Source organism: Semicossyphus pulcher, unplaced genomic scaffold (genome assembly GCF_022749685.1).
Source record: "Semicossyphus pulcher isolate SPU_LCO1_2020_fin unplaced genomic scaffold, fSemPul1.0.p SCAF_28, whole genome shotgun sequence".
Lineage (NCBI taxonomy): Eukaryota > Metazoa > Chordata > Actinopteri > Labriformes > Labridae > Semicossyphus > Semicossyphus pulcher.
Genome location: NW_027211702.1, coordinates 7137531 through 7164464, shown reverse-complemented (window position 1 = coordinate 7164464; position 26934 = coordinate 7137531). Strand labels below are relative to the sequence as shown.

At 43.8% G+C, this 26934-nt stretch overlaps 1 protein-coding gene across 3 annotated transcripts; it reads left to right on the top strand.

The window, feature by feature from the left end:
* The first annotated feature begins 1836 nt into the window (after positions 1-1836).
* syk (spleen tyrosine kinase) lies at positions 1837-26934 on the top strand. Of its 3 annotated transcripts, none has more exons than XM_069677179.1 (15): positions 1837-1996; positions 2083-2160; positions 8278-8749; positions 9627-9787; positions 15759-15897; positions 17671-17752; positions 17869-17924; positions 20353-20412; positions 22104-22185; positions 23124-23280; positions 23400-23609; positions 23815-24004; positions 24726-24866; positions 25187-25299; positions 26624-26934. In XM_069677179.1, exons 3-15 carry the CDS (start codon positions 8348-8350, stop codon positions 26694-26696), a joined length of 1866 nt encoding a protein of 621 aa, XP_069533280.1. In that variant the 5' UTR covers positions 1837-1996; positions 2083-2160; positions 8278-8347; the 3' UTR covers positions 26697-26934. The 3 variants fall into 3 exon arrangements, with proteins under 3 accessions (XP_069533280.1, XP_069533279.1, XP_069533281.1); XM_069677178.1 differs by having other exon boundaries at positions 23121-23280; XM_069677180.1 differs by lacking the exon at positions 20353-20412 and having other exon boundaries at positions 23121-23280.

Genomic DNA, 26934 nt, shown 5'->3' with positions numbered 1-26934 from the left:
ACACACACACACGCTAAAAGTGTTGGAGTGTTTGTTTCACTCACACTAAAAACAGCGGGCACTTCCTGAGAGGTACACAGGAAGTGCAACATGTCTGCTTACCACACATGAATGACTGCCCCTGCTAACGGCGCTCAGAGCACGATCCAACACGCTCTCTCTCACACACACACACACACACACACACACACACACAGATCACACACACATTAAATTCCCACAGTAGTTGATGTGTAGCCTTGTCTCCATTAGAGGTGAAGAAAAGTAACATTTGCTTAATCACTGAATTATAGAAAAATTTAAATATTTCTCAAATATCCTCATTATTATTATTATTATTATTGTTATTATTATTTAATGTTACTGTTTATTATTATTTAATGTTACAACGTTACTGCTTCCTTATTTTATTATTAATATTAATTATTCTATTTTATGTCTCTAGATTTAATATTTTACTCTTTGTAATCAGAGCGGCCCAGCATAAGTATAAGTATTAATATTTCATAAGTATTTCACACTGTGCTTGTAGAACCAGAGACAACAAACATCTTGAAAGTTAAAGTTTCAGTTTGTCTGAAGTAAAAACTTCTGCTCTGCTTCATATTTGAGGTTTGTACGTGTCAGCGCTCGTGCAGCTCCTCTTGTTGTTTTTCATGTTGTTCTGATGTGTCCAGATTAAACTACAAACACTATATAACATATATATGTAATAGTATATAACATAAGCAGCACCTATGTAGAAATTGTGTTATTATAATAATTAATAATGTATGTAATGTTATTATAATCATTAATAACGTATGTAATGTTATTATAATCATTAATAATGTATGTAATGTTATTATAATCATTAATAATGTAAAATGATGGAGCTGAACCCGCCGTGTTTTTACAGAAGAATAATCTGAGCACAGCGCGAGCAGGAAGCGGACGTCCTCCTGTCTCTGTTGGTGTGAAATAACAGAGTTTGTGTCAGAACTTATTTTAATAAAAAGTTTATAACTGTGCCTCAGATTCACAGAGTCTGCTCTGACAGTGTTAAGCTTGAACATTACCTGCTGTGATATCAGTTAATTGTTTTCAGATTCACTGAACAATTCTGATGTGACAGAAGAGATGGTGTCGATATCTCTCTTTCTGTGCGTGTATAAAAAACACAAACACGCTGAAACAAGAACTGAACAACAAACAACAACAAAACAACAACAACACATTTATACACAAAGTGAGCGATCAGTAAAAATCAAAGATCAATTAAAAAAGATAAAAGAATAAAAATCAAACTCAACATTTAATCGTTCTGTTCAATAATAACATTTTATGTCAAAGATTAGAAACACTAAAATAAATATAGAAATAAAGTTTTTAAAAACAAGTTTATTTGTTTATCATTAAATGAAAAGTGATTTACAGAAGATAAAACAACAAACACACATAAAATAAATAAGCAAATAAATGCAAAAACAAATATAAAATGAAAAACACATTTATAAAATGATCTTTATTACACAGCCATGACCACACACACACACACACACACACACACACACACACAGTCTGAATCTGCTTTAATAGAACATGAAGTTTCCACAGATCTCAGGTCAGGTCGTTCTGGAGGCTGAACACACCTCCACCTGCTTTAGCTTTAACTGAAGGTTCGTGCACCTGCTGATGTGAGGGATCTGATTGGACTGTCCGTGAGCGGGTCAGAGATAGATCACCTCTCGTCTTCTTCAGCAGTAATTTATTCTCAGCTTATTTTCTGTCTCTTTTTCTCTCAGTAACAATTAACAACACGTGAGCCATCCTCAGGGCGCCACCTCTGCACCGACTCGTGTGTGTGCGGTCACTTCCTGTGTGCACGCTCCCGCTGGTCAGCGTTCACATTAAAAAAAGGAAGTCAAAGAATTAAAATGTGAAGGAAGTCGTTGAAATGAGGAAGTTTCAGAGCCGCTGAGCGTCTGTGCTCGGACCGTCAGCCTGCTGGATCGATGTGAGTGATGGACGTTTTTAATGAGCATGTGTGAGTTTCAGGAGGATGTGAGAGGCTTTAAGATGACCTGCTGTCATGTTGTTCAGACTGCAGGAAGCTGCTGAGCTGAAGGACCCGGAGCGGAGAGGGACGACGCTGTGAGACGCTCCAACACACCGAGGACAGTAAGAGCACAGCCACTCTTTAGTCTGCTTCAGACTGTGTGGACTTTACAGCAAAGCTCCTCGTTTGTTCAGTCTAACAATCTAAATCAGTTTCAAGTCTTTCTAAGTTTTTATATTTTCTTATTTTTGCTACAAACGTTTCTTGAAAAGGGGCTGAGATGATTCTACTTTTCTTCTGTGCAGCTTCAGGAAACATTTTAATTAAAGAATAAAAGAGAAAATAATGAGTTCACGTGTGTAAAGATAAAATAATGACTTTGTTCTTTTATTAACTTATGGAGTCAGAAACAGAGACACTTTTATTTAGAAAATAAAACAGCTCTTTTATTCATGGGGGAACATTTACTGCAGAACTTAAAGACTTTACTGTTCACATTTTCTGCTACTTAAAGGTCCACTCCAAAGCGCTGTGTATTATAAATATGTCCTTGTGCACAGCTGTGTGTTGAAATTCTATCAGTGAATAATCTTGTGAACTCGGACGTCTGCATTGTTTAGATTTGAACCAGGAAACAAAAAGCTTCTTCTCTTGTGGACGTCTCAGATCGTTTCCTCCCAACAGTTTGAGAAAATAATTACTAATAGATGTTGATGACCCCGTTCTCAGAACGTTCTGAGAATGTTACGTGCCATGTTCTGGTAATGGTTTGAGCGGGAAGTTCTTTGGTTCCCATAATGTTCCTTCTAATAGCAGGAGAACGTTTCAGTGAGAATGTTCCGATCACATTTCAGGAACGTTTTATAAAGCCCGTTGTGATAGTTCAGGCCGCACTAACATCCTGATCCTCAGAGTGTTGCAGTCAGCCTGTTCTACCTTTGTTTTTATGAAACATGGAGCAGATGTTTGATCAGAGGCGTTCTGACGTCCCAGGCCTCGCTAACACCCTGAACATATCTTCACAGTGTTGCAGTTAAAACCTTTTGTCTTAGTTTTAGTTTGAACTTTATTTGAAAAGAAAAAACATCCTTAAAACGTTCTTGGAATATTAGATTCGAACGTTTTCTTTCAAACCTAATGAGAAGTAATGTTAGCCGACGTTGTGGGAACGTTCCCTGCAGGCCGGGATGTTTGTTGTAACATTCGTCTTCTGTCTTTGCATCAACATTAAACACATGCAGAGCGGCTGCGTGTCGGTTGTGGTGAAGCCGCAGACACACAAAAGCTAGAAGAGAAGTTTTATTCACAAAGCTGCTGCATTAAACACATCCTGTAATAAACAGCACTGATGTATGCACCACTGTTAGACTGCGCCTTATATCGTACGTATCCTGTAGACCTCACAGCACACTGTGTTATCTCCTCCTGCAGACCATGTCACTCTAACCCACAGCTGCTACTTGTATATCAGCTGTTTATACCTCGTATTTGATCTTTGTTTGATCTATTCTTATTGTCACGCTGTGTTTACTGACTTCTGTCTGTCTTTGTGCTGCTGCAGCACCTGAACGGCCCCCTGCGGATCAATGAAGGATTATCTGATCTTTATAACAGATGAGCTCATTGTGCTAAAACATGTGAATGTGAGAATTAACAATCGATTCCACAATCATGGATGAGATCTCTGGGTCCGGCTCATCCAGCCGATGACCCGAGAGGTCGGATCGGCTCCAGTCAGAGATAGGCTCAGGAGCTGAAGCATCAGCTGCTTTATGGACTCGTAATCAGATTTAGAAAGTGATTCTGTGTTGTACACGCAGCCAGTGAAGCAGCAATGATGTGAAGCAGACTGTGAGTGTTTGATTGACAGTTAAAAGTCTTTAATATAACTCACGGTGGTTATCACTCGATGCTGACGATGCTGTGATGTTCTGTTGAGCTATGAATCTACTTTCACAAACATCTGAAGAAGCTGCAGAGATGATGTGTCAGGTTGTACGAGTGAGACAGAGCGGCGCAGAGACGTTTCTCTAACGGCCTTAAATCAGTCAAGTCTGAAGATTTTTGGGACCAAGTTTTTGGATCGTCTCAGCCGTTTATGTCAGATTAGTTTGAGGACGTGTGTTTAACCTGTTTGTAAATCATCCTCTCTGCACTCTCCTTCTATCAGTTCTGTTCATCAGTCTATTTAACTTCTTTAACTTCTTCTCTCAGGTAGATTTTATTTCGTCCCTGTCTGCAGCCGTGTTTTATGTGTTTCATGTACGAGCTGCTGGGAGTCGTGAAGGTGTCAGTTTGTTTGAGTTGTAAAACAGAGACGTCACAGCTCCGAGCGAAGATGGAGACGACTTTAAAGATTCAACTAAGAGAACTTTTCCTCTTTGAAGATAAAACATGAGGTAGACTGTTGCAGCTCCACCGGGCGTGAGGTGTGGGGAAAAGTTTTTATGCTACCAGAAAAAGTAAGAAAGAGGAACCAATCCGCTCAGTGGGCCGCGAGAAGTATGGCCTCTGTGTGTCTGATCACCCTGAACCCACCGGGACCAGACGAGCTGGCTCTGCTGACCTGCACACATACACCTGCCTGTGTGCAACCACAGTCAGATCAACCATCCCTTTAAAACCAGTGGAAGAAGAAACACTGTGAGCTCGTTCCTGCTGAGCCCTTTGAGTTCATGTTGGACACATGTTGCTCCGGGCAGACGAGCGGCCCGTTGTAATGTATAACCGCTCTGAGCGTGTGTGGGTGTGTATGTGTGAAGGTGCCCTGTGAAGTGGTCTGTGCTCTTATGACATAACCAGTGTTGTATAAGCACCACCAGTTCACCAGTTTGAACCAGTGGCTGAGCTTCTGCAGCCTGGAGGCGTCACACGAGCAGCAGTGCTGCTTTAGCTCCAGACATGACGCTTAGCGTTGAGCAAAGATGTGTTTGTGCTTTAACGAGAGCGCGATGCTTCCTGCTGTGATTTAGGACTCTTCAGTCTGTTCTCAGTCCTCCAGGTCGTCATCACTCAAAGGTTAATCTAGAAGGTAACTTAAAGACCTTTGACCTCTCACCTGAAAGGCTTCCTCAGTTCTAAACTGTCTGCTGGATGGAGCTGGAAACAGCCAGGATGTGAACCTTGCTGTGACCTTTGTCCTTTAGATGCAGGTGGACGGCTGAGTCCTGACCTGAGGAGCCGGCTGTCCTGTGCTGTTTGTGGAGGGTTGTTTAGTTTCCCTGATGTGCAGGTCCCTGCAGTCCTCATTGTACCTCATAAACTACATGACTGTGTTTGTGTCTGTTTTGTCCTTTGGTTGGACGAGCGGAGTTTGTCTGGCACGTAAAGAAATCGTTGTTTTCCTCCTCCCTGTTAGTGCTGAGGTTTTTTTAGAGGATGATGAAGGTGCATCTTTGCAAACTTAAAACAGATGTTCAGATGGATCTTATTCTTTCTTTTGTTGTGTGATGCACGCGCTGCCCTCTGTTGGCCATTAAATCAGATTCGCATGTTCTCGCGTTCGATGCGAACGCACAGTCAGAATAACTGTTAGTTTAGAATGTCCTCTCTCCAGGTCAGCTCAGGTCGCCTGGTTGCAGTTTACTAAATTGACATTGGTCCTTTTTTAAGGAGTCAGGATTCTTACTGGGCTAAGGACATCAAGTTAAGCTCACATATGCGTTTAACACACGTACTTGTGATCGGCTTGTTCTCACTGTATGAAACAACAGTGGCGTGCTTCTTTTTCTTTTAGTATTTATCAGCGTTTGACAAACTGCTTTAGGGAAGTGGCTTTAGGACAAGTGGTGGTTTCTTGCTTTAGCTCAGCGTGTGCAGCGGGCGGCCCGTGTGCAGCGGGCGCCCGAGCGACCCCAGTCCGCTGATGGCAGGTTCTGTGATCATTTTGTGCATGTCATCCTCCGTCCCCCACATGTGCTGTCTCTCTTCAGCTGTCCTGTCAAATAACATGAAAAAATAACACGTGAAAAACAAAAGGCTCGTTTCCACTCAAACAGAAATCCATTAAAAGAATTGTTCATGAGATGTTTTTGGTCTGAGCAGCTCCGAAGTCTTTTTATATCCACCTGAAGCGAAACTTTCCACGTCTCTGTCACACACTTGTTTTTGGATCTGTCCTGCTGCTGTTTCTGCGTTTCTGCGTTTCTGCGTTTCTGAGTTTCTGCGTTTCTGCGTTTCTGAGTTTCTGAGTTTCTGCGTTTCTGCGTTTCTGAGTTTCTGAGTTTCTGAGTTTCTGCGTTTCTGCGTTTCTGCGTCCGACCCAAAGTTATTGAACTGGAAGGTATCTGCTGTTCATACAGACAGTTTAAGTGATGCTCCTTATACTCATCAAACCAAGTTATTTTAAACTTTTTCATATTTGGTTTTTACTTTGACATGATGAAGACTTGTGCTCAGATTAGTGCCAAGAGAGCAACAAACAGGTCAACCAAACTGGACAAATGTTCATCTGTGTCTCCTGTTTTCACTCTGACAGGATGAAATGTATTTATAGATATCTGGAACAGTCCGACCCGCTCTTTGTTCTGACCGCTGTTTGTTTGCTTCAGTCTGTTTGAGACTTTGTATGAAAGCATCAGACGCAGCTTCAGCTGATCTCATCAGTGTGACTCGTGTGTGAACGAGTCAAAGCACAAACACAAAGCTCCTCTTCCTTCGCTCAGCGTATCTTTGTTATCTGACAGGATATAAAACTGTGAAGTCCGACGACTGTATGTTCGGACTCCTCAGTGGTCAGTGAGTCTCCGTCTGCTGTCACACTTCATGACGGCTCGCTGCAGTGCTGGGAGTGTTGTGGTGTCTCTGGTTACTCTGAGAGTCGATCTGCTGATGTGAAGAAGTGAGAACATGTTTCACGGCTCACGCTCTTTTGTGTCGCTGGTTTCTGTGTGAACGTGTTGCTGATGCAGGCGGCGGTCTCTGGTTGGTCCATCAGACTGTTGGGTCCTCATCGCCAGGTGCTCGCCGCGGTGCCTTTGAGCTGATTGATGGAGAGAAGACACACAGGTGACCTGATGTGGCTCCATGGTTGGAAAAGCTCATCAGTCCAACACTTTGCTTTAAGTCCAACAACTGTGAGATGGATTTACATGAAACTCTGCAGACGATGAATCTCTTACTGACTCTTACTGACTGACATCATTAAAATCTTTTGTTTGTGAAACGATCCGTCCTCTTAAATCATTCTGCTGTTAATGTAAAGGTGACTGCGTCCCTGCGGCTCAGCTAGAGTCTCGTGTTCTCCTTCGATGCTCATCGTTCCCACGAGAGGAGAAACATCCCCACAACATTAGTCTGCCACCACCAGGCTTCATATTATTATTATAACCTTTATTTAACCAGGAAAAGTCCCACTGAGATGAACAATCTCTCTTTAAGGGAGCGCTGGCTCAGACAGGCAGCAGCACAACAAACACACAGTTACATAACGAAAGCTAAGAAGACGAGCAGCTCTCAAATGGTTTCTAGCCAGGTAAATAAAAAACATGTGAAAGAGTCCACCTCGAGTTCTTTCAGTTTGGATTGAAAAGCTGTTAACGAGATTAATTCATTTAGTTTCGGTCGTTTTGCAGTTTATTCTGCGTGGTCGGTGCAGAATACACAAAACGGACCTTTGGGACAGAAAGCATGAGAGGTCCTGAGAGCGTTGGTGTTGCCTCGATGATCGGCAGTGTTGCTTTCCACCAAACATTAAGTTTTCCTGGAATGATGAAGACTCTCTGTAGCAGGATCCTCAGAAGCAGCTTTGCAGACTTCAAACAAGCTTCCAGAAGAGACCTTTGTTATCGTGCTGTGTGCAGACGTGTGCTTTAATGTTAGTGCTGCTGTGGGATGAACGTGTTACCGTCTGATGGCCTTAAAACCTGCAGATCTGCAAGGCTGCCATCCGACCAGCTGAGTCCCTCCTGGTCCTCTGTAGTTTAGACGGACGCGCTAAGTTTGGTTGACTTTGGTACATTCTCCGTTAGCGATGCATATTGTGGCTGTTTGAAGGATCGCATCGCTCTGTTTCTTTGTGAGAGCCATCAAAAAGGATTTTCACGAGCGTAACATGACACACACACTCACGGTCCCCCGAGGATGAAGAGCAGCTGATGTTCATGCAGAAGGAGCTGTCAGTGTGCTGACCGTCTGTCTGTCCTGTCTCTGTCTTCAAGAGCTTCACCGTCTGATTACAGGAGAAATGAATGAATGAAATAAAAACAGTCGACTAATCTGAATTCTGCTTTTGCCTTTAGGTTTCTTGCGTCCTGGTGGCTGATACTTTTGAGCGGACTTCCACCAGGGAGCCACCACTCAGAATCCAACATGGCCGACAACGTGAACTCTTTGCCGTTCTTCTACGGAAACATCACCAGGGAGGAGGCGGAGGACTACCTGCATCAGGCCGGCACCATCAACGGTCTGTACCTGCTGCGACAGAGCAGGAACTACCTGGGAGGCTTCGCCCTGTCCGTGTTGCACGCCAGCCGCTGCTACCACTACACCATCGAGAGAGAGCCCAACGAAACGTACGCCATCGCTGGAGGGAAGAGCCACCGCAGCCCCGAGGACGTCATCGACTACCACTCCCAGGAGACGGACGGCCTGGTGTGTCTGCTGAAGAAGCCCTGCAACAGGCCCAAGAACATGCAGCCCAAGGTCGGCCCGTTTGAGGACCTGAAGGAGAAGCTGATCCGAGAGTACGTGAAGCAGACCTGGAACCTGCAGGTCAGTGTCAAACATACGCACCTCATTAAAAATGAGACTAAAGCAGGGCGTCAGTCAGGAGCTGATCAGACAGGCTGCAGAACAAGCTGACTTTTACTTTGCTGATCTAAAACTTTTGTTTTGGTGTCCGCTCGGACAAACTGCAGTCACACCGTCGCAGCGTGTCGCAGGGGTGTCAGCGGCTCTGCACGCCTGTAAAGGTGTGAAAGCTCCTCGCCTTCATGGACTTTGTTTCTGGAGCTGTGACGCAGCCGATCATTTAACAGACGTGTAGTTCAGTTACACCTCCGACATGTGACACAACAACAGACACAGTGTGAAGTGAGACAATGAGGAAGACGATGAACAAATAGTAAGAAAGGATGACTTGGTCTTTATTCTAAATCAGCTCCTGATTTATCGACAGATGTCCAACCCAGCTGAAATAAAACATTTTACTGAGACACATTTTTCAGCGATATTGCCAAACACAAGATCTCTGTGGTCAGAGCTACGGAGGAGCTGAAACAGAAGCTGTAAAGAGTTCTAACGAGAGTTCACATTGTTCTGATAAATGTAGACATGAAAACAGTTCATCTGATTGTCTGTGAAAGAATTGTTTTCATAGCCGCCGGCTCTCAAACGTGTGTTGAGTTCCCTGTGTTGGACCCATGCACACACCTCGAGTCTCAGGTGGTTCCAGGTGAGTCCGTTCTCAGTGAAGCGTCAGTCAGACAGGCTCGAGGAGGGCCGAGCTTTCACTCACTTTTCTTCAGCTGATGTGTTTGTCAGGTTTTTATGGGGTCGTTGGTGAAAATGAAAACTCAAAACTGTGTAAATGAAAAATTTAAACAAAATATTTATTGTCTCCCCAAAATGTTCATGTGCGTGCGTGCAGGGGGCAGCTCTGGAGCAGGCCATCATCAGTCAGAGGCCTCAGCTGGAGAAGCTCATCGCCACGACGGCACACGAGAGGATGCCGTGGTTCCACGGCTCGATAACACGAGAGGACTCGGAGCCGCGGCTGCAGAGAGGCTCCCGGGTCAACGGGAAGTTCCTGTGAGTTCATTTTCAAGTGCTTTTTACCTGCAGGGAGGACAAACATGCAAATGTGCTGAATCTGCAGAGCTGAGGATAAACTGAAGTGATTTAGGACTTTAAAGGACTTCTTTTGTTATATTTATAAACCTGCATTTTACTAAATAATCTGAGGTTATTTTTTACTGCACTGAAAACTGCAAAACAAGAATCCAACAGAGCAGCAGAAGCCGATGCACATGGTACGCATAGGCCGCTTTGTTACAGCTGGAGCCAAATGATGTTTGGTTGTACAAAGTATGTAAAAACACAGCATCCACCTGTCACCTTAAAAGAGGGTCACAGTTCTGGAGTCTGAAGGTTTCAGCATTCTTCGGTGATAAACAGAAAACAGTCCGTTTGGAGAGTAAACGAGGGAAACACATCGGCTGCGATGAAACCCAGGAAGCATCGTCTGTTTTCTCATGGTGATAAAACAGTTTCATAACGTCTGTAACAAATATCTGCGTGGAAGTGCAGCCGTCGTACACTTTATGTCTTAACCCCCGTCTCGCTTCTCAAGTTGATCGTCGGACTGTAAAACATGTGCACGTAAAAGTGCACGTAATCCGTCCTTCACTGCCTGTTTGGATGACCGCTGGCTTCAGTGCTGTTAATTAGACCCTGTGAACGAGCCTCCTGAAGGGGAGCCCGGGCAGGAGGCTGGACACCTTCCTCCCACCTGTGAAGACAAAACTCATCAATCTTTATTTATAAAACACAACAAGAGACAGTAACACAAAGAGCTTTACATCAACAGACGATCCGTTAAAACAATACGAGCGTCCCGACCCACAGGCCACACACGAGGTGAGAATGATGTCATAAATAAAGGACTCAAAACAGGAAGTGACAAAGCAAGGAAGCGCTGCCGTGAATTTATGATGACGAAACACAGGAGGCAACAAAATATATAAAATAAAAAAATAAAATGGGAGAAATAAAGAAAATAATAAAAGACACTAAAAGATCATCAAAATAAAATACAATAAGAGTAAAATGTAAAATAAGTAAAGAATTAAAGTTACATAAGATAAAATCAAATGAAAGGTCTCGGTCAGCAGAAACAGAAACACTTCCTCTGACAGGCAGAAGAGAGCGGCTCACACACGCGTCATCTCCCAACACAATCATTAAAGTCGTTTACACTGTGAACACTTTAAAACCAGGTCGTTAAAGATGCATGGATCTGTTGTACGCGCTGTTTCGACTCATTCAGAGGAGACGGACAAAAACGTCATCTATTTCAACTTTAAGGAACACGTTTAATTTGGAACGAGCGTTTAGTATCTGACACAAGATTAAATCTACGTTCACAGGATTTTATTTCAAATTAAAAGTTTATTGAAAAGTTTCAAATGTTTTTTACTTTGACACTTTGGATCAAAGCGAGAGCACTGAGTGTATTTATAGCAGCTGAAGCTTCAGTTGAGAAGTGGTGTCGTCTCAGCTGAAGGCACACACACACACACACACACACAAACACACACACACACACACATGAACACACACACATGACCACACACTGTGGTTTCCGCTCTGGCAGTTTGCAACTGACTGAAGTAGCCAAAGAAGAAGAAGAATGAGAGCCGACACCCTGCTGTCCTCTGCAGCGTCTCAAACACAGACTGAGTTCAGGATTATTATAACGACGACATGTTTGAATAAATCAGGATTATTGATTTAAAACTTTCCGTACACGCGGCTGGTTTCTGAGTTATTAGTGTAGTTTCGGTGAGAAAGCAGCAGCACAGTTATAAATAATGACACATGTGTTTAGCTTCCTGTTTGGTTCCTGTCACTGAGCTTCTCTTTATTACTGTAAGGTCTCTGCTGCTTCTTCCTCAAATCCTCCTGTGTGAAAATAGCTACACTCATTATATCTCTTGACACGCTCCAGGTGTCAATATGTGTGAACAACACGGGTGAAATACTGTCAATATTTCCCCTGGTTACAAAAGTGACATTAAAGACGATGTTTGAATGTTTGAATAAAACGTTTCAGGAGCGCCGAGGAGCAAACGATTCAAGACTCAGGAAGAGATGAAAACTGGAACATGAAGCTTTAGTGAAGCTACGACAGATAAATGAGAAGCAGGTCAAATAAAACTGATTTAAAGTTATAAAATAATGAAGTGAATAAATCTAATTTGTTTGAGTTTAATTTTACTGTTGGACAAAATGAAGAGAGCACTCCGAGTGTTCCTTAAATCAGCGTCTCTCTCTCCACGTCACGGCCGCCCGATCCCGACCTGGACATTAAAAACCTCCTGAACGTGATCACGAGGAAGGCGGGCGGTCACAAGACATCGAACAGAGACGAGCTGCTCCGAGAGCGGCCTCCCGTCACTCAGCAGCTCTGTGACAGACTGGAGGAGAGCACGCAGAGATGTAATTAAAAACCAGCTTATTGACCTGTGACCTCTTTAAACATTTGGTTGTTTCAACATGAACATGAGCTCTTTGCTTCATTCCAGCTCTGAGAAACAGTTTTTATCTTCACCCGTCAATGTTTTCTGCAGATAAAGACCTCACGAGAAGATCTGATGTGAAGTAGCAGAAATGTTGTTCACAATAAAAGTTAATTTTACTGAAACACAAACGTAGAAATAGAAGAAGCAGAGAAAAACATTTATTTTCCATTACTGAGGGTCTGATCGCGCCTCGGTGCTCGTGTAAGAAATGAGTTTTACTCAAAACCTTAAAGTATGTTGCATCAATCCTTCAGAATCCTGCAGAAACTCTAAAGTCCACTTAAAAAATATGTAACTTAATTAATCAACTTTGCTTCCATAAAGTTTGATTTATTAATTATTAATGATCCTTTATTTTAGCAGGGAGGAGCCGCTGATACCGAGGTGTCTGTTCCAACAGAATATACACACAGTTAAAAGTGACTACATATAGATTCATAAACACGTATTATACTTCCTTCAGTAGTATTTACAGTACCAGAGAGGCTGCAGCTGACCTGTGTTTCTAACGTGACTCCGGTTTGAGATCTGGTTGTTCAGCTTGAAACGTTTGTAGACTAGAGATGGGTCAGTGAGGAGTTAACCAGCGAGTGTCCTGTGAGTCAAGCAGGACCGGCCTGCAGAGCGATACAGCTCACACACGAGGAGGCTGTGATCTGAGGCAGATATATACGACACCATGAACAAATCTGCCTCCAAACACAGTTTTTATGTGTGATTTAAAGCATGTGAAGGTTTGAGGACTGACATCAACACTATCAGCCATGACAGCAAACATCAGTGTGGTAACTGTAATCAGGAGAATCTGTGAGTGAATGTGGTCTCTGCCATGTCGGCCAAGCGTCGGCTCCGCCTTTCTTTGGTTAAACTGTTTCATGTTTGTATCTGACTAAAATGTTTACCAGAAAAAATAACTGAAGATAGCTTCTGCGTGACAAGATGCTGTTCGTCTTTGTCTACTTTATTCACCAACAAACAACTATACTCTGAAATGTTCAGTCACAGCTCCTGTGAGGAGTTTTATGGTGGTTATGGTTTCTGTATGTGCTGCAGTAAGCAAGCTAGTGACAGGATCGATCACGATCTTTTCAGTAACCTGTCACTGCTGCTGCGGGTCGGTGTCGGGCGATTGACAGCACGTGTGAAACAGCCTTTGTTTATATTTTTCACAGCAAAGATTCTCGATTTGTGATGCGTCTGAATCATAAAGGAACCAGAAAACACAACTTACACATGTACAGGACAAGGTCAGCAGAGAGACAGGAGGTACGGCTTTGTCCACAGGGGGCGCCAACAGAGACACAAACTGAATGTTCCTCACAGGAGCTTTAAATAAAGGTTTAAATCTCTGTCTGTTAGTGGGGACGAGTTGAGGTGTGCCTCAGTAAGAACCTTTTTACTAGCTGATTGATTTCTTCTCTTCTCTCTGAGAAGGCAGAACATTTGTACACAACTGAGCGTTTACATGAGTTAAGTTTATAATCGACAGTGAGGTCTGGACACTGTGGACACTTTGTGTGATTTGCATCACACAAAGTTAAAGTTGTAATCTTGAAGATCTCAGTTTCGCTGTCTTTGGCAGCAACGTACGGGAGCACACTTCAGATATCCAGACAGCTGCATGTGTGACGTCCACGGTCGGCTCCGGTTGTAACTCTTGATTTTCCTGGCTGACGGTCGCTTTCCTTTTTGGTTTGCTTCATCTGAGCGTCGAGTTTGTTTGAGCTGCTTAGCTCCGCCTAACCTCTCTGGCAGACCAACCACTGCTGGCTGATGGAGAACGCGTCACTAACTGGGCGTCGCCACAGACACCCAGCCCATAATAATACTATATACTGCAGATGAAAGGCTTTCATCAGTGGGCCATCGGCTCAGTCAGCATGTGTTACCTCAGAGAGAGAGAGAGAGAGACTTACAGACATTTATTTACATGGAAATTATATCTTTAACAACAAAGAAACATTTGAAGGTTAACATCTGCTCTGGCTGCAGGTTGTTGCTGACTCTGACTTCTTTATAAAATATTAAAAGTCATTTATAACAACAAGAAAAAGTAGAGCTCTTGCTGAAAGCTGTACCTCAAAATGTAAACCCATAAAGCATGCTCAGTGATGAAGAGGACACACTCTGGCTTTACGTGCCTGATGCAGCTTTTCGATAACCTCAGTGTGTTTCCTGTTGGGTTTATTTCTGATCCTTGTTCAGGTGGTTGTGATGGATGTTCTCTTTGTATCATATCACTCACTACATCGTTCACGGACAGATTAAACAGTTCTACCAGCAGCTGCTCCCACACAGCTCAGTGGTTGTGGTAATAGTGTTGAAACTTTGGGTCAAACTGTTGCAATGGTTCAGATAAAAGCTGTAGATTTAAGTTTGTGTCGAGCATCTCTTTTAACATTTAATGATCTTTAATAATCTCGTATTTATTAACTTATATATAAGAAGTGGACAAAGTTCAGCATCTTGGCCATCTTGGTTTTGTGGAGCCAGAAGTGAACAACAGGGTGAAGCTGGAGGAGCGAGGGATGATGGCTGATTCATTAGCTGCTAATGGGATAGTTAATCATCGTGTTTCCCATGATTCTTTTTGCACCACAGTTTATTTATCAGACTACAGACGATAAGAGAGCTTGTGCAACATAACGCAAGCTGCTTGCCCAACCGAAGCTCTGGTGAGAATACTAGAATTTTACTCCCCCAAAAAACAGTGTGTGAGACGTGTTGGACGGTCTGTTCGTCCAGTAAAGCGCACACACAGATTATCTGTCTGATATTTACATGAACAAATCTCCAAAAGGCTCCAACAGCACAAACACGGCCCAGAGGTTACGTTCAGTGACTGAATACTAGCAGCTCCCAGCTGTCACTCAAAGAGGCCACGCCCCTAATGCTGCATCACTTTAAGCCTTAATATAATGTAAACAGGTGAGCTGTATAAAGATTCTCCCCGTACAGTTGTCATGAAGAGAGAAATGAGCTATAGAGACCCAAACTGTTTTTTGTACCAGGCTGTAAACATGTTTATTTCTGCTGTAAAGTTTAACATGGGGCTCTATGGGGACTGACTCACTGCTGGAGACAGCCTCAAGTGGACACCAGAGGAACTGCAGCTTTCTGCATTTTGGTGACACAAGACAGAAAAAAAATATCTCTTACTCATAGTTTGCATTTCTTAACATAGTCATGTGGTCTGTGTTTGCATGTCACACGTCACCTCACAAAACATGACAATCTTACATCACACAGGAAGAGTTTAAATAACTTTTCTTCATCATGGCGATAAAACAAAATGACAACAAACATTAAAGATGCTTTAATTGTAAATATAAGTCTCCCAACATCCTCGTCATCCTCCTTCTACTTTGTCACTTTAATCCTGTTGTCTTCTCTTCTTCTTCGTCTTCGTCTTCGTCTTCGTCTTCTTCTTCTTCTTCTTCGTCTTCTTCTTCTTCTTCTTCTTCTTCTTGTGCGTTCAGGATCCGACAGCGGGATCAGAATGGATCCTACGCTCTGTGTTTGCTACATGAAGGACAGGTCATGCACTATCGCGTCGACAGGGACCGGGCCGGGAAGCTCTCCATCCCAGACGGGAAGAAGTTTGACACCCTGTGGCAGGTTCGTCATACACCTGCTTATGTTCATGCTGCTCTTTAACGAGGACTCATTTTATTCTTTCACATATAATATAATGTTTTTCATGGTTGTTATTCAGAGGAGATATCCCTAATGCCCCAAGAACATGATTACCTTCAGTGGTCCAAATTCTCCCAGCACATCCCCCGTCTGCCTTTCTCTTTTTTAATGTTTTTATTTACTCTGGTCTAGAAATAATCAAACGTTAAGCTGACTGTACCCATGACAGAATATTGAATCATCTCTACACAACAGTTTATCCCTCAGGATAGTAAGATTATGAATTGTCTTATGAAGTGTCCTGATGCGATCGCTGGCACAGGTTTGGGTTTTGGTTCCTGTATCAAACCTGGTTACTTCACGGTCAGGTAGAAGCTTCAGGAAGCTGCACACAGTCACTGCGCCCAGCTGTTCATAATCAAAGACTAGTTTAAGCAAGTTACTCGAATAAGATTTAGATTGTAGGTGTGTTGTGGTTATGATTTGCTACAGGAAGTGCTGCTAGTCTGTATTTTGATAGTTTTTTATTACTTCTACTGAGTACAAAAGATCATAAATCATATTAATGTATTTTATAACTTTGGTCAGAGCTACGCTAGCTGTTTCCCCCTGCAAATTTATGTTAAGCTAGGCTAACCATATCGCGACTCCGGCTCTATTTCATATATTTTGGGCTCTAAATGACTCACAGGTATAAAAAGCTTGGTAATGTCTCCAGTAGATGTGTTCATCCTGCAGCAGTGAAACAGGCTGTAATGGCTGCAACATAATCCTTGATGGGTCAAAGGTCGTCCACTAAAAGTTCTTGTTGTTTCCACTGACAGGCTCAGCTTGTTATTCTAAGTGTGTGACAACATGACAGAAAGGATCCCTACAGAGATAGACCTTTTTGTTACAGAGGAAGATGATTGTTTTAACCACAGACAGACGTTACATCGCTCTCTGCAAACACACCAGACTCCATTGGCAAAAATGCGTCTTTTGAATTGCAGAACTGGGCAGCTGCTGGTCTAACACTGCATCGACTGGAACTTCTTTTTTTTTTATTGTGTAAGTTTGGTTTTTAATGGTTAATTCCTGTCTTACACAATTTATGTGCAACAAACAATAACACAAACAAACTCATCAAGGCGTCAAGGCAACAGCAAAACCGCTCTCCTGTAGTCTGTGAGCTTAAATTTGTGTTTTTGTCAATGGAGTCTGGTGTGTTTGAAAAGAGCGCTGTAACATCTGCTTGTGGCTAAAAAAATCTCTGTAACATGAAGGTCTGTCTCTGTAGGGATCCAGAACCAGAACTAGAAGCAGATGATTGTCGTTCATTTTAAATCCAGCAGACTTTGATAAGAGTGATGTCTCGGCTGTTTTTGAATTGAGAAAAACATCTTTCTTTCTGACGTCATTGTGGAAAGGATCCCTGCATAAACTGACCTCTTTGTCAAACACTCTGAACCATCGTCTGAGCCTGAACTTTTAATGGATGTATGAGCCCACAAGGATTATGTTGCAGCCATTACAGCCTGTTTCACTGCTGCAGGCTGAAGAAATCTACTGGAGACATTCCAAAGTATTTTTGTACCTTTAAGTCATTTAAACCCCAAATATGGAAAAACACTAAGTTTACCCTTTACCCAACGGAAATCTTTAAGACAAACAACGCTGTAAAATATTGTCTTTGATTGTATAATAGACGTCTTGGCTTCTTTCGTTGATGCATGTGTGTGTTCCTGACCACTGTGGTGTCCGACGTGTGAACAGCTGGTGGAGCACTACTCATACAAACCTGACGGCCTGCTGCGGGTGCTGACGGATCCCTGCCCCAGACCTGACGGAGACACTGGTAAAGAAACACACACACTAATAATCCCAACACGTCTGCAGAAAGAGTTTTACACTCTCAAACACACAGGAACACGTTAACATGTGATCCATGTGAGCTGTATGTTGTGTTCGCAGGGCTGATAGGACGACCTCTGCTCCCACTGGACCACCCAACACTGAATTCAGCACTTGTAAGTTCTGTGTGTGTGTGTGTGTGTGTGTTTAATCATTTGTATATTGTCATGGTATTGTGCCTTTAAAAAAAAACAGGAAGTGAGATCATCCACTTACGTGTCTCGTTTGATTAATGAAAGGAAACGATGAAACAAAGTGATTCCTGTTGGAATCTTTATCTTTAGATGTTTGTTTAGTCGCACCTTCAAAGTGTTTAATGACATTTTAAATCTTGTTTTTCCAACAATAAAAAGTTAAATTTCGTCGTTGGACTGAACGACGTCTGCTCAGCTCTTCATGTGGACAGCTGATATCATCATTAACACATGTTCTCACTTCCTTCTTGTTGTATCTGTTCATGCAGACACTTCTGTTTTTATTTCTCTCTGAGGTTATTACGGTCACATCGACACCACGGAGCTTCGCAGGTTTCACCCTAAATGTGTGCGCATGCAAATTCAGTAACTCATTTGGGATTTTAATGACTTCATTTGAGCTTTTAATTTATTAATTTGTGCTTCTAAGTTCAAAATGTGTGCACACATAATAACCTTAAACAATGGCCGACATTTCTACAAACGTTAAAGAAACAGAATCAAACTGAAGCTCATCTATGAATCACAAAATCAAACTGCATCATTCCACGTTGTTGACATGATCACTTTATTTCTTTGTATTCAGCTGCCGAAGCTGACCAAACAGTGTTGCATCACAACTGAATAAAACACAGTGTCTAGATTTAGTCAGAGCTGGATTGAGTGCACACACAAGGTTTTTAATGTGAACCTCACAGAAATATCATTTAATGCACCACATTATTCATTATTTTATATAAAGGCAAAAACCTCCACATATTAAAAATAGGTCAGAAAATGTATTTTTGAAGCACAAACAAATTTTTCTTGTTTTAAAAAATATAAAAACACCTGTTAAGCTCTGTACATCATACACCGATCAGCCGTAACATTATGACCACCTGTGAAGGTGTGCTGAGGTATCTGGCAACAAGACGTGAGCAGCAGATCCTTTAGGTCCTGTAAGCTGCGAGGTGGGGCCTCCATGGATCGGACTTGTTTGTCCAGCACATCCCACAGACGCTCCATTGGATTGAGATCTGGGGAATCTGGAGGCCGAGTCAACACCTTGAACTCCTGAAAGCATTCCTGAACCATGTCTGCAGTGTGGCAGGACTTATTATCCTGCTGACAGAGGCCACTGCCATTAGGAGTAACATCCACATGAACGGCAGGACCCAAGGTTTCCCAGCAGAACATCGCCCAAAGCATCACACTGCCTCCGCCGGCTCGCCTTCTTCCAATAGTGCATCCTGGTGCCATGTCTTCCCCAGGTAAGAGACGCACATGCACCCGGCCATCCACATGATGCAAAAGGAAACGTGATTCATCAGACCAGGCCGCCTTCTTCCATCGCTCCGTGGTCCGGTTCTGATGCCCATTGTAGGCGCTTTCAGTGGAGGACAGGGGTCAGCATGGGCACCCTGAGCGCTCAACAAACTGTGATGCTCTGTGTGTTCTGACACCTTTCTATCAGAACCAGCATTAACTGTTTCAGCTGCAGTAGCTCTTCTGTTGGATCGGACCACACAGGCCAGCGTTCTCTCACCACGTGCATCAATGAGCCTTGGCCGCCTGTGACGCTGTCGCCAGTTATCCTTCCTTGGGGCACTTCTGATCGGTCCTGACCCGTGCAGACCCGGAACACCCCACAAGAGCTGCAGTTCTGGAGATGCTCTGGCACAGTCGTCCTTGTCAAAGTTGCCCACATCCTCACAGTCGCCCATTTTTCCTGCTTCCAACAACTTCAAGGACAGAAGGTTCACTTGCTGCCTGACACACCCCCCCCCACTGACAGGGGCCATGATAATGAGATAATGGATGTTATTCACTCGGCTGATCGGTGTATGATGGTGCGCTTACATTCACCTCCATTAAACGACTAAAGAATCTACATGCATATAAAAGTTACTCAGATTGGGCTGTCAAACGTTTTCAGAGGAACTACTTTGTTCAGAACAAACAGAAGGTCAGGGCACAGCTGAACACCTGTGTGTCTGATTGGTTGGACTTAGAGCACGACGGGGGGGTCAGAAAATATGTTTATTCTTTGTCATAAATTTGCTGAACAAACCTTTTGATGTGTCTTCCTCTTATTACACTAAGTAAGAATTGTTGTGTACAGTATGAACTCGTACTTCCTGCAGTTTGAGTGAGTCTGTCAGATGACTCAGTGTTTGTTCAGAGATACATTTGGAGCTCACCTATGTCCTGTTTCCTCTGAATGATCACGTGTATGACACATGTATGACACATGTATGACACGTGTATGACACGTGTATGACACGTGTGTGACACGTGTGTGACACGTGTATGACTGTACCATGAGCAGGTCACCGTCTGATAACCTCTCTGACGTTTTGGTTTCCAGCAAAGTGCTGCAGGAATTTTCTCCAGACTCAAAACTGTTCCCATACCCGGCCGAAAGAAGGTGCACTGACCCTCCTCCTGCTCCCCCCACCCCCCCCACCCCACCCCGCCGTGTGGGTTGCTGCTTATTAACACACCTCAGTTTTTCTTGCACGCCTGCTCCTTTTATGGCGGAGCTTACGGCACATGCAAACGTTCATTTACAGTTTGTGTGACGTCATAAAAGTGCAGAACTTGTGATAATGATCTAACACCACCCAGAGGTTCCTCTCTGCAACTACAGTCAGATCACATAATGGGTCAACATGTCGGTCCTGCTCCGAAGGCTCCTCCACGTCTTCTGTTGACTGAATTAAAAGGACAAAACTCGTTCATCCTTTAAAGGGGAATTCTGTTTTATTTTCAACACGCTCTATTTTACATATTTTGGGGTCTAAAGGTACAAAAAGTTTTGGAATCACATTCCTTGATGGGTCAAAGGTCGTCCACTAAAAGTTCTTGTTGTTTCCACTGACAGGCTCAGATTGTTATTCTAAGTGTGTGACAACATGACAGAAAGGATCCCTACAGAGATAGACCTTTTTGTTACAGAGGAAGATGATTGTTTTAACCACACACAGACGTTACATCGCTCTCTGCACACACACCAGACTCCATTCAGAAAAACACTGATTTAAGCTCACAGGACACAGCAGCTGCTGCTCTGCTGCTGCCTCGATCAATTAGTTTGTTTGTCAGTGTCTTTAACCTCCGACAACACAACTCTCTCCTCCAGGGATTAGCTCATCAGCTCAGTCAAGTATTCAGTAACCAAAAGGAAATGTAGGCAGGTGCAGGGGCTGATCACATTCAGGGTCCTGTGTAGATCGTAGCTCTAGGTTTCTAGAAGCAGCCGACCTTTGGATATATTTAGTCTCGAGTTGAATCTGTCGTGTCTTGTGGGGCACCAGAAGATGATGAGGAGCCTTTGTCTCTGAGTAGCCATGTTAACCTGTTTTAAAGTATTTGATCTTGAAACAGGGAGTTGAGTGAATGCAGATTTGGAGCCCTGAAGGCCCGGTGCTAAAACTCCCCAGAAACACACCCTCCCAGAAACACACCCTCCCATAAACACACCCTCCCAGACTGTTTGCTGACTCTTTTTGCACCTCACTGCTTTCTCTGTGTTTTTGTGTCTTATGCACTTGCTGGCAGAACTTTGACCTCTAGTCGGCGATGCTAGAGATTCAAAAATGGTTCCTGGATGTGAACAAGCTCGGCTTTGTTCACATATTTTTAAAGCAGGGGTTTGGGACATACAGTTTTACTAATATCAACCTGTTCTGACGTGGTCTGAAGAACACCTGGACCGTAAATCAGTTTCTGAACTTGTTCCATTCCCCTTCTTTAAACGCATGAATGAAGATTTTAACCTGTGCATTTGTTCCTTTCCTCTAATCCCCTTGGTGTGATACAATCCCCTGTTTAATGGACACCGTGTGTTACAGTGATACCGATAGAGACCCCTCATGAATGAGAGCAAAATCCAGAGACCCAAATGTTCAAACCCTCGGCGAAAATGTTGGAAGGATTCTCTTTAAGAAAACGTAAAGCAACAAAGAAGAGACTGTGATATATCACTGTAACACAGGAGCCATATAAACAGTGTCACCCTGCTGTACACGAGTATTGAATTAATGAATCATATTGCAGATAAACTTTTAGCCTGTGAGAACGTTTGTTGTATTTTGACTCTGTATGTTCTCTTAACAGAGCCGATCATCTCGACACAGCACCACAGATAATCTCAACCCGTACGAAATCAACGTGCCGAACAACATAGCAGCCATCAAAGGTGAGTTATTCTGATTAGGACATGTTAGCATCTGTAGACAACAGGAAGTTACGACCTGCAACCAGAGGAGTCAGCATGGATATAGGACCAAAGACAAACGGAGTGTCCGGACGAGAGCTTTGCACCGAGGGTGACGGCGTCAGCGGGCCTGGTTCATCTCGCTCAGAGGCTGCGTAAAGCACCAGTATTAGATATGGTGCCAAGAGGAGAGACAGTGAGGAGCAGGAGGAGCAGGAGGAGCTCTCTCACAGCGTGTTTTATACTCTATGATTCCATATTTACACGTTTAAACCAAGTCGTTCATTCTGACCTAAACTGATACAAGAAGGATGAAAACTGTTTAAGAAAGAGCTCATTTAAAGAGACGGTGTTCTGCTGCTTCACATTTTAATGTTACAAAGTTGGATGAGTAAACGCGCGTGAAGCTTCAACCTGTTGGTAAAAGTATGTCGGAGTAAATCCTCAGGCTGTGAACGCCAGGTTTCACAGTTTTGTCTACACGCTGCACAGCTTCGGAGCGCTGGCCAATCAGAAGAAAGCGGGCTTGTAGGGGCGGGGCTTCTTAAAGAGACAGAGCTGACTGAGTCGCTTCAGGCAGAGGCTGTATGAGGGCCTGCACACAGCACCAGTGTGAGAAACACGAGGAGTTGTTTTTTAATCATGCTAAGCTAGTCCACAGGTACCACAGAGTGAATATGAAGCGTGAGATTAGCCTGTAATTCCACTGATGTGTCCAAGCTCAGTAAGCAAAAAACAAACCACCCCTGAAGTTCCTGTACTTTTAGAAAGTACCCCTCAAGCAGGAACCTTTTAGGGGCTAACATAATGTCCCTGAGACACAGTGACTTCCTCCAAAGGTTCCTAATCCCTGGGGAACGTTTGTGCAATGGAAACATGGCTGTAGATTCATGAGACAAACATCATTCCTCCCTCAGAAGCCATGCCGATGAACACAGAGGTGTATGAGAGTCCGTACGCAGACCCTGATGAACTGAGGAGCTCCACAGTGGACAGAAACCATCTCATGCTGGAGGACGGAGAACTGGGATCAGGGAACTTTGGAACAGTCATGAAGGGAATCTACAGGATGAGGAAGTACGTTTACTCACACCTGCAAACACCTGTCCTCCACTTTCATCACTGTGTCATAATTAAAGACTTTATTCCCCCACCTACTCGCTGTCATCCTAACACGACCCCTCCCTTCATATCAGGACACAGAAGCCGGTCGCGGTGAAAATCCTGAAGAATGACGACAACAACCCGGCGGTGCGTGAGGAGATGCTGCGGGAAGCGAACGTCATGCAGCAGCTGGACAATCCCTACATCGTCCGGATGATCGGGATCTGCGAGGCGGAGAACCTGATGCTGGTGATGGAGCTGGCCGAGCTCGGACCGCTCAACAAGTTCCTGCAGAAAAACAAGTATGTTCTCTGACTGCTACGACTGTCCCTGAACTCCCCACACTATCAGTCAGACTGTGTTATTACACATGTTAATGATAAAGATGATCATTTTCAAATGTGTCTTCAGACATCTCTAAAGGTGGTTTATGATCTGTCCTCCACATCGTTAGACAGGTAAAGTAACGGTGCCTTCATGGCTTCAATGACGTGTGACTGTGTGCAGGCAGACCAACATAAAGAACATCACAGAGCTGGTGCACCAGGTGTCCATGGGGATGAAGTATCTGGAGGAACATAACTTTGTGCACAGAGACCTCGCCGCCAGGAACGTGCTGCTCGTCACGCAGCACTACGCCAAGATCAGCGACTTCGGCCTCTCCAAGGCCATCGCTGAGGAGCAGAACTACTACAAGGTAACTACCGACGGTCAGGGTTACCTTCAGATCACCTGGTGGCTGAAGGACTTCTTAATGCTGTAAAGCTCCATTTTGTTATCAGTTTGATTTACATGAAGCAGCTTTTAGTGTTTTTAAAGTTGCACCAACTAGTATTAACTAGTTTCTCCTGCCGACGAACACACAGACACAAACAACACCAAAAACATGACCTCTGTATCTGAGGTCATTCTGGCTCCTGGCATGTTTGTGAACACCTGAAACATCCTGAGCGAGCCTCACAACGATAATGCAGAGGGCGCCAGTTTAGCTCAGCGGTTGAGTCGGCGACCATGTGCAGAGGGTATTAGTCCTCGATGCGGCGGCCCCGGGTTCCACTCCCGCCCTCAGCCCTTTGCCGCGTGTCATCCCCCTCTCTCTCTTCCCCTGTTTCCCACACTGTCTACTGTCCTCTCTGTCAATAAAGGCATAAAAGCCCCCCCAAAAAACCTTTAATACAAACAAAAGAGAAATGCAGAAAACATCTATATTCATGTTGTCATACAGATCAGACACATTCACACAAAGTCAAAACAGCTCCTTTAATCTGCACATGAATGTTTCAGAGTTTCTGTAGGAGGAGCCAATCATCTTCCTTTCTGCCAAAGCTTCTTGTAAACATCAGAAATCAGCGATGATCGTCAGAGAAGCTAACGCTGAAAACCCCTCTGACGTGTTCTGTGTGTGTCTCCTCCTGCAGGCAAAGGCTCATGGGAAGTGGCCGGTGAAATGGTACGCCCCCGAGTGCATAAACTACTTCAAGTTCTCGTCTAAGAGCGACGTGTGGAGCTTCGGCGTGCTCATGTGGGAGGCCTTCTCCCACGGCCAGAAACCGTACAAGGTGAGAAACACCTGTAACCGACCTTTGACCTGATGAGACTGAAATCACACAACAGTCAGACCTGCAGACGACTTCTGTGGTCGGATGAATATTCACTCCAGTCCACTCAGTGGCAGCAATGCACCTGTAAGCATCAGTGAACACAAGAAGAAGAAGAAGACATCTGCTCCCTTTGTTTCTGTTTAAAGTGGAAAACATGGAAACACAATTCACCACGCTGATGTAACTTTTAGCACTTAATAATTTGAGCTATGTAAGTGCAGTCTCTTTATAAGGAGTCTGATGTTAACCTACAGGACATGAATGTTCTGTGTCCACAGGGGATGAGGGGGAACGACGTGCTGCAGATGATCGAGAGCGGACAGCGAATGGACTCTCCTCTGAACTGTCCGCAGGAGATTTTCGACATCATGAAGACCTGCTGGACCTACAAGTGAGTGACACGCTGAGTCATCATCAACGCCGAATAGGAATACAGCGCAGTGTGTGTGAGCAGCCTGAGTCAGCCCTAACTAAAAGCTTTATCACAGAGGAACGTTTGTCGACTCTTACAAGTAGAGAGGGTGTCTTCCTCCCGGACCCTGACTGGTAGATTTTTCCAAAGGCTCCGCCTCTCATACCACTCTAAAGCCGCCCGCTAACGCCCGGCTTTTCTGCTAATTGGTTACGATCAGCATTCAGACCCGGGTCACCTGACTCTGCTGTAGACCCGGTTAATTATCTCCTCGGCTCCGATCGGCATTGATGAGAACACAGAACCTGTGTCGACACGCTAAGCTCCGCCCCCTTTCCGAAGCGATGCTACGCTCCGTCTGTAACTTCTGTGACTCCTCGTCATCTCAGCTATAAACTCCGCCCGTCTCCGTCCGAGCAGCGCTTGAACATCGTTCCAAATCTGTCGGCGACGAGTTTGATAAACAGACTGAATGAACAGACACAATAAAGACCTAACCACCGGTTACTGGTTACTAGGGTTAGGGTTAGGCGTCAGACGGTGACGCAGCAGAAAAGAGACTGACAGGAGGATACTTCGGCATCTATACGCAGGTCTTCCCGGGTCTGAAAAAAAGTCAGCACGCTAATTTCGGTGGGAAAAGGGTTTCAGAGACTTTAGGTACCACAAGCAGGCCTGCGTCCTGGGAGCGCAATGTTCTAGAGGGGTAATATGGCACTATGAGCTCTTTAAGATATGATGGTGCCTGACCTCTGAGAGCTTTGTAAGTAAGAAGAAGGATTTTAAATCCTATTCCAGATTTTACAGGAAGCCAGCGTGTAAAGTGACGGGGGTTAGCCCCGAAGCTAGCGGCAGCTTCGGCCCTGGAGCAGAGCGGTTAATCTCCCCCGTGCTCTCCGATATTTACAATTTGGACTGCAGAACTCTTTTTAGACGCTCACTGTTAACGTCACATATTGTTCCTTTAAAGAATGAAATTTGATTTGTTTTCATTTGGGTTATATCATCATAAATCACTTTTACCTTCATTTTTTATGTATGAAAGTGCTTTTAAATAAAGTTTATCATCATCATTTTTATTGCCACACTGTAGGTTATATATAAAGCTGTATCATCATTGAATCATGAACAACGTAGTATTTGAAAGACTTTTATAACGTTGATTTTTTTGGGTGTGGCCTCCAGCTAAATGCTTAAAGCGATCCAGGACGTTGAGTTTCAGACGCTCTCTCTTCTTCATGTGTTTTATATTTTGCGTGTGTGTCAGTTTAATAACCTCTTGTGTTGTTCTCGTGTGTTTCAGGGCGGACGAGCGTCCTGGATTCTCCGTCGTCGAGCCGAGACTACGAGAGTATTATTACGACATCGCTCAGTGATTCTTCACTCGGATGTTACGAGACTATGCAAACTATTAAAGAAATGGCATTTATATTTAATCCTGTATGAGTGAAGGCTACGAATTATTAATGCTGTTGTAAAATATCGACTTTAACAGGAGGATATATTCAAACTTTAAAACCGTACTTATGCAAATGACTTTTATTTTGTTACTTTATTTCTCCTTCCTGAATGTAAACATGATGAAAGTTGTAATAAACAGAACAACAACAACAA

Bases quoted from the DNA above. Each gene is read 5' to 3' on its own strand.
- syk (XM_069677178.1), top strand. From the start codon at position 8,348: ATGGCCGACAACGTGAACTCTTTGCCGTTCTTCTACGGAAACATCACC. The intron at 8,750-9,626 runs GTCAGTGTCAAA...GCGTGCGTGCAG, and splicing joins AGCAGACCTGGAACCTGCAG to GGGGCAGCTCTGGAGCAGGC. The intron at 20,413-22,103 runs GTGCACTGACCC...TTCTCTTAACAG, and splicing joins CCATACCCGGCCGAAAGAAG to AGCCGATCATCTCGACACAG.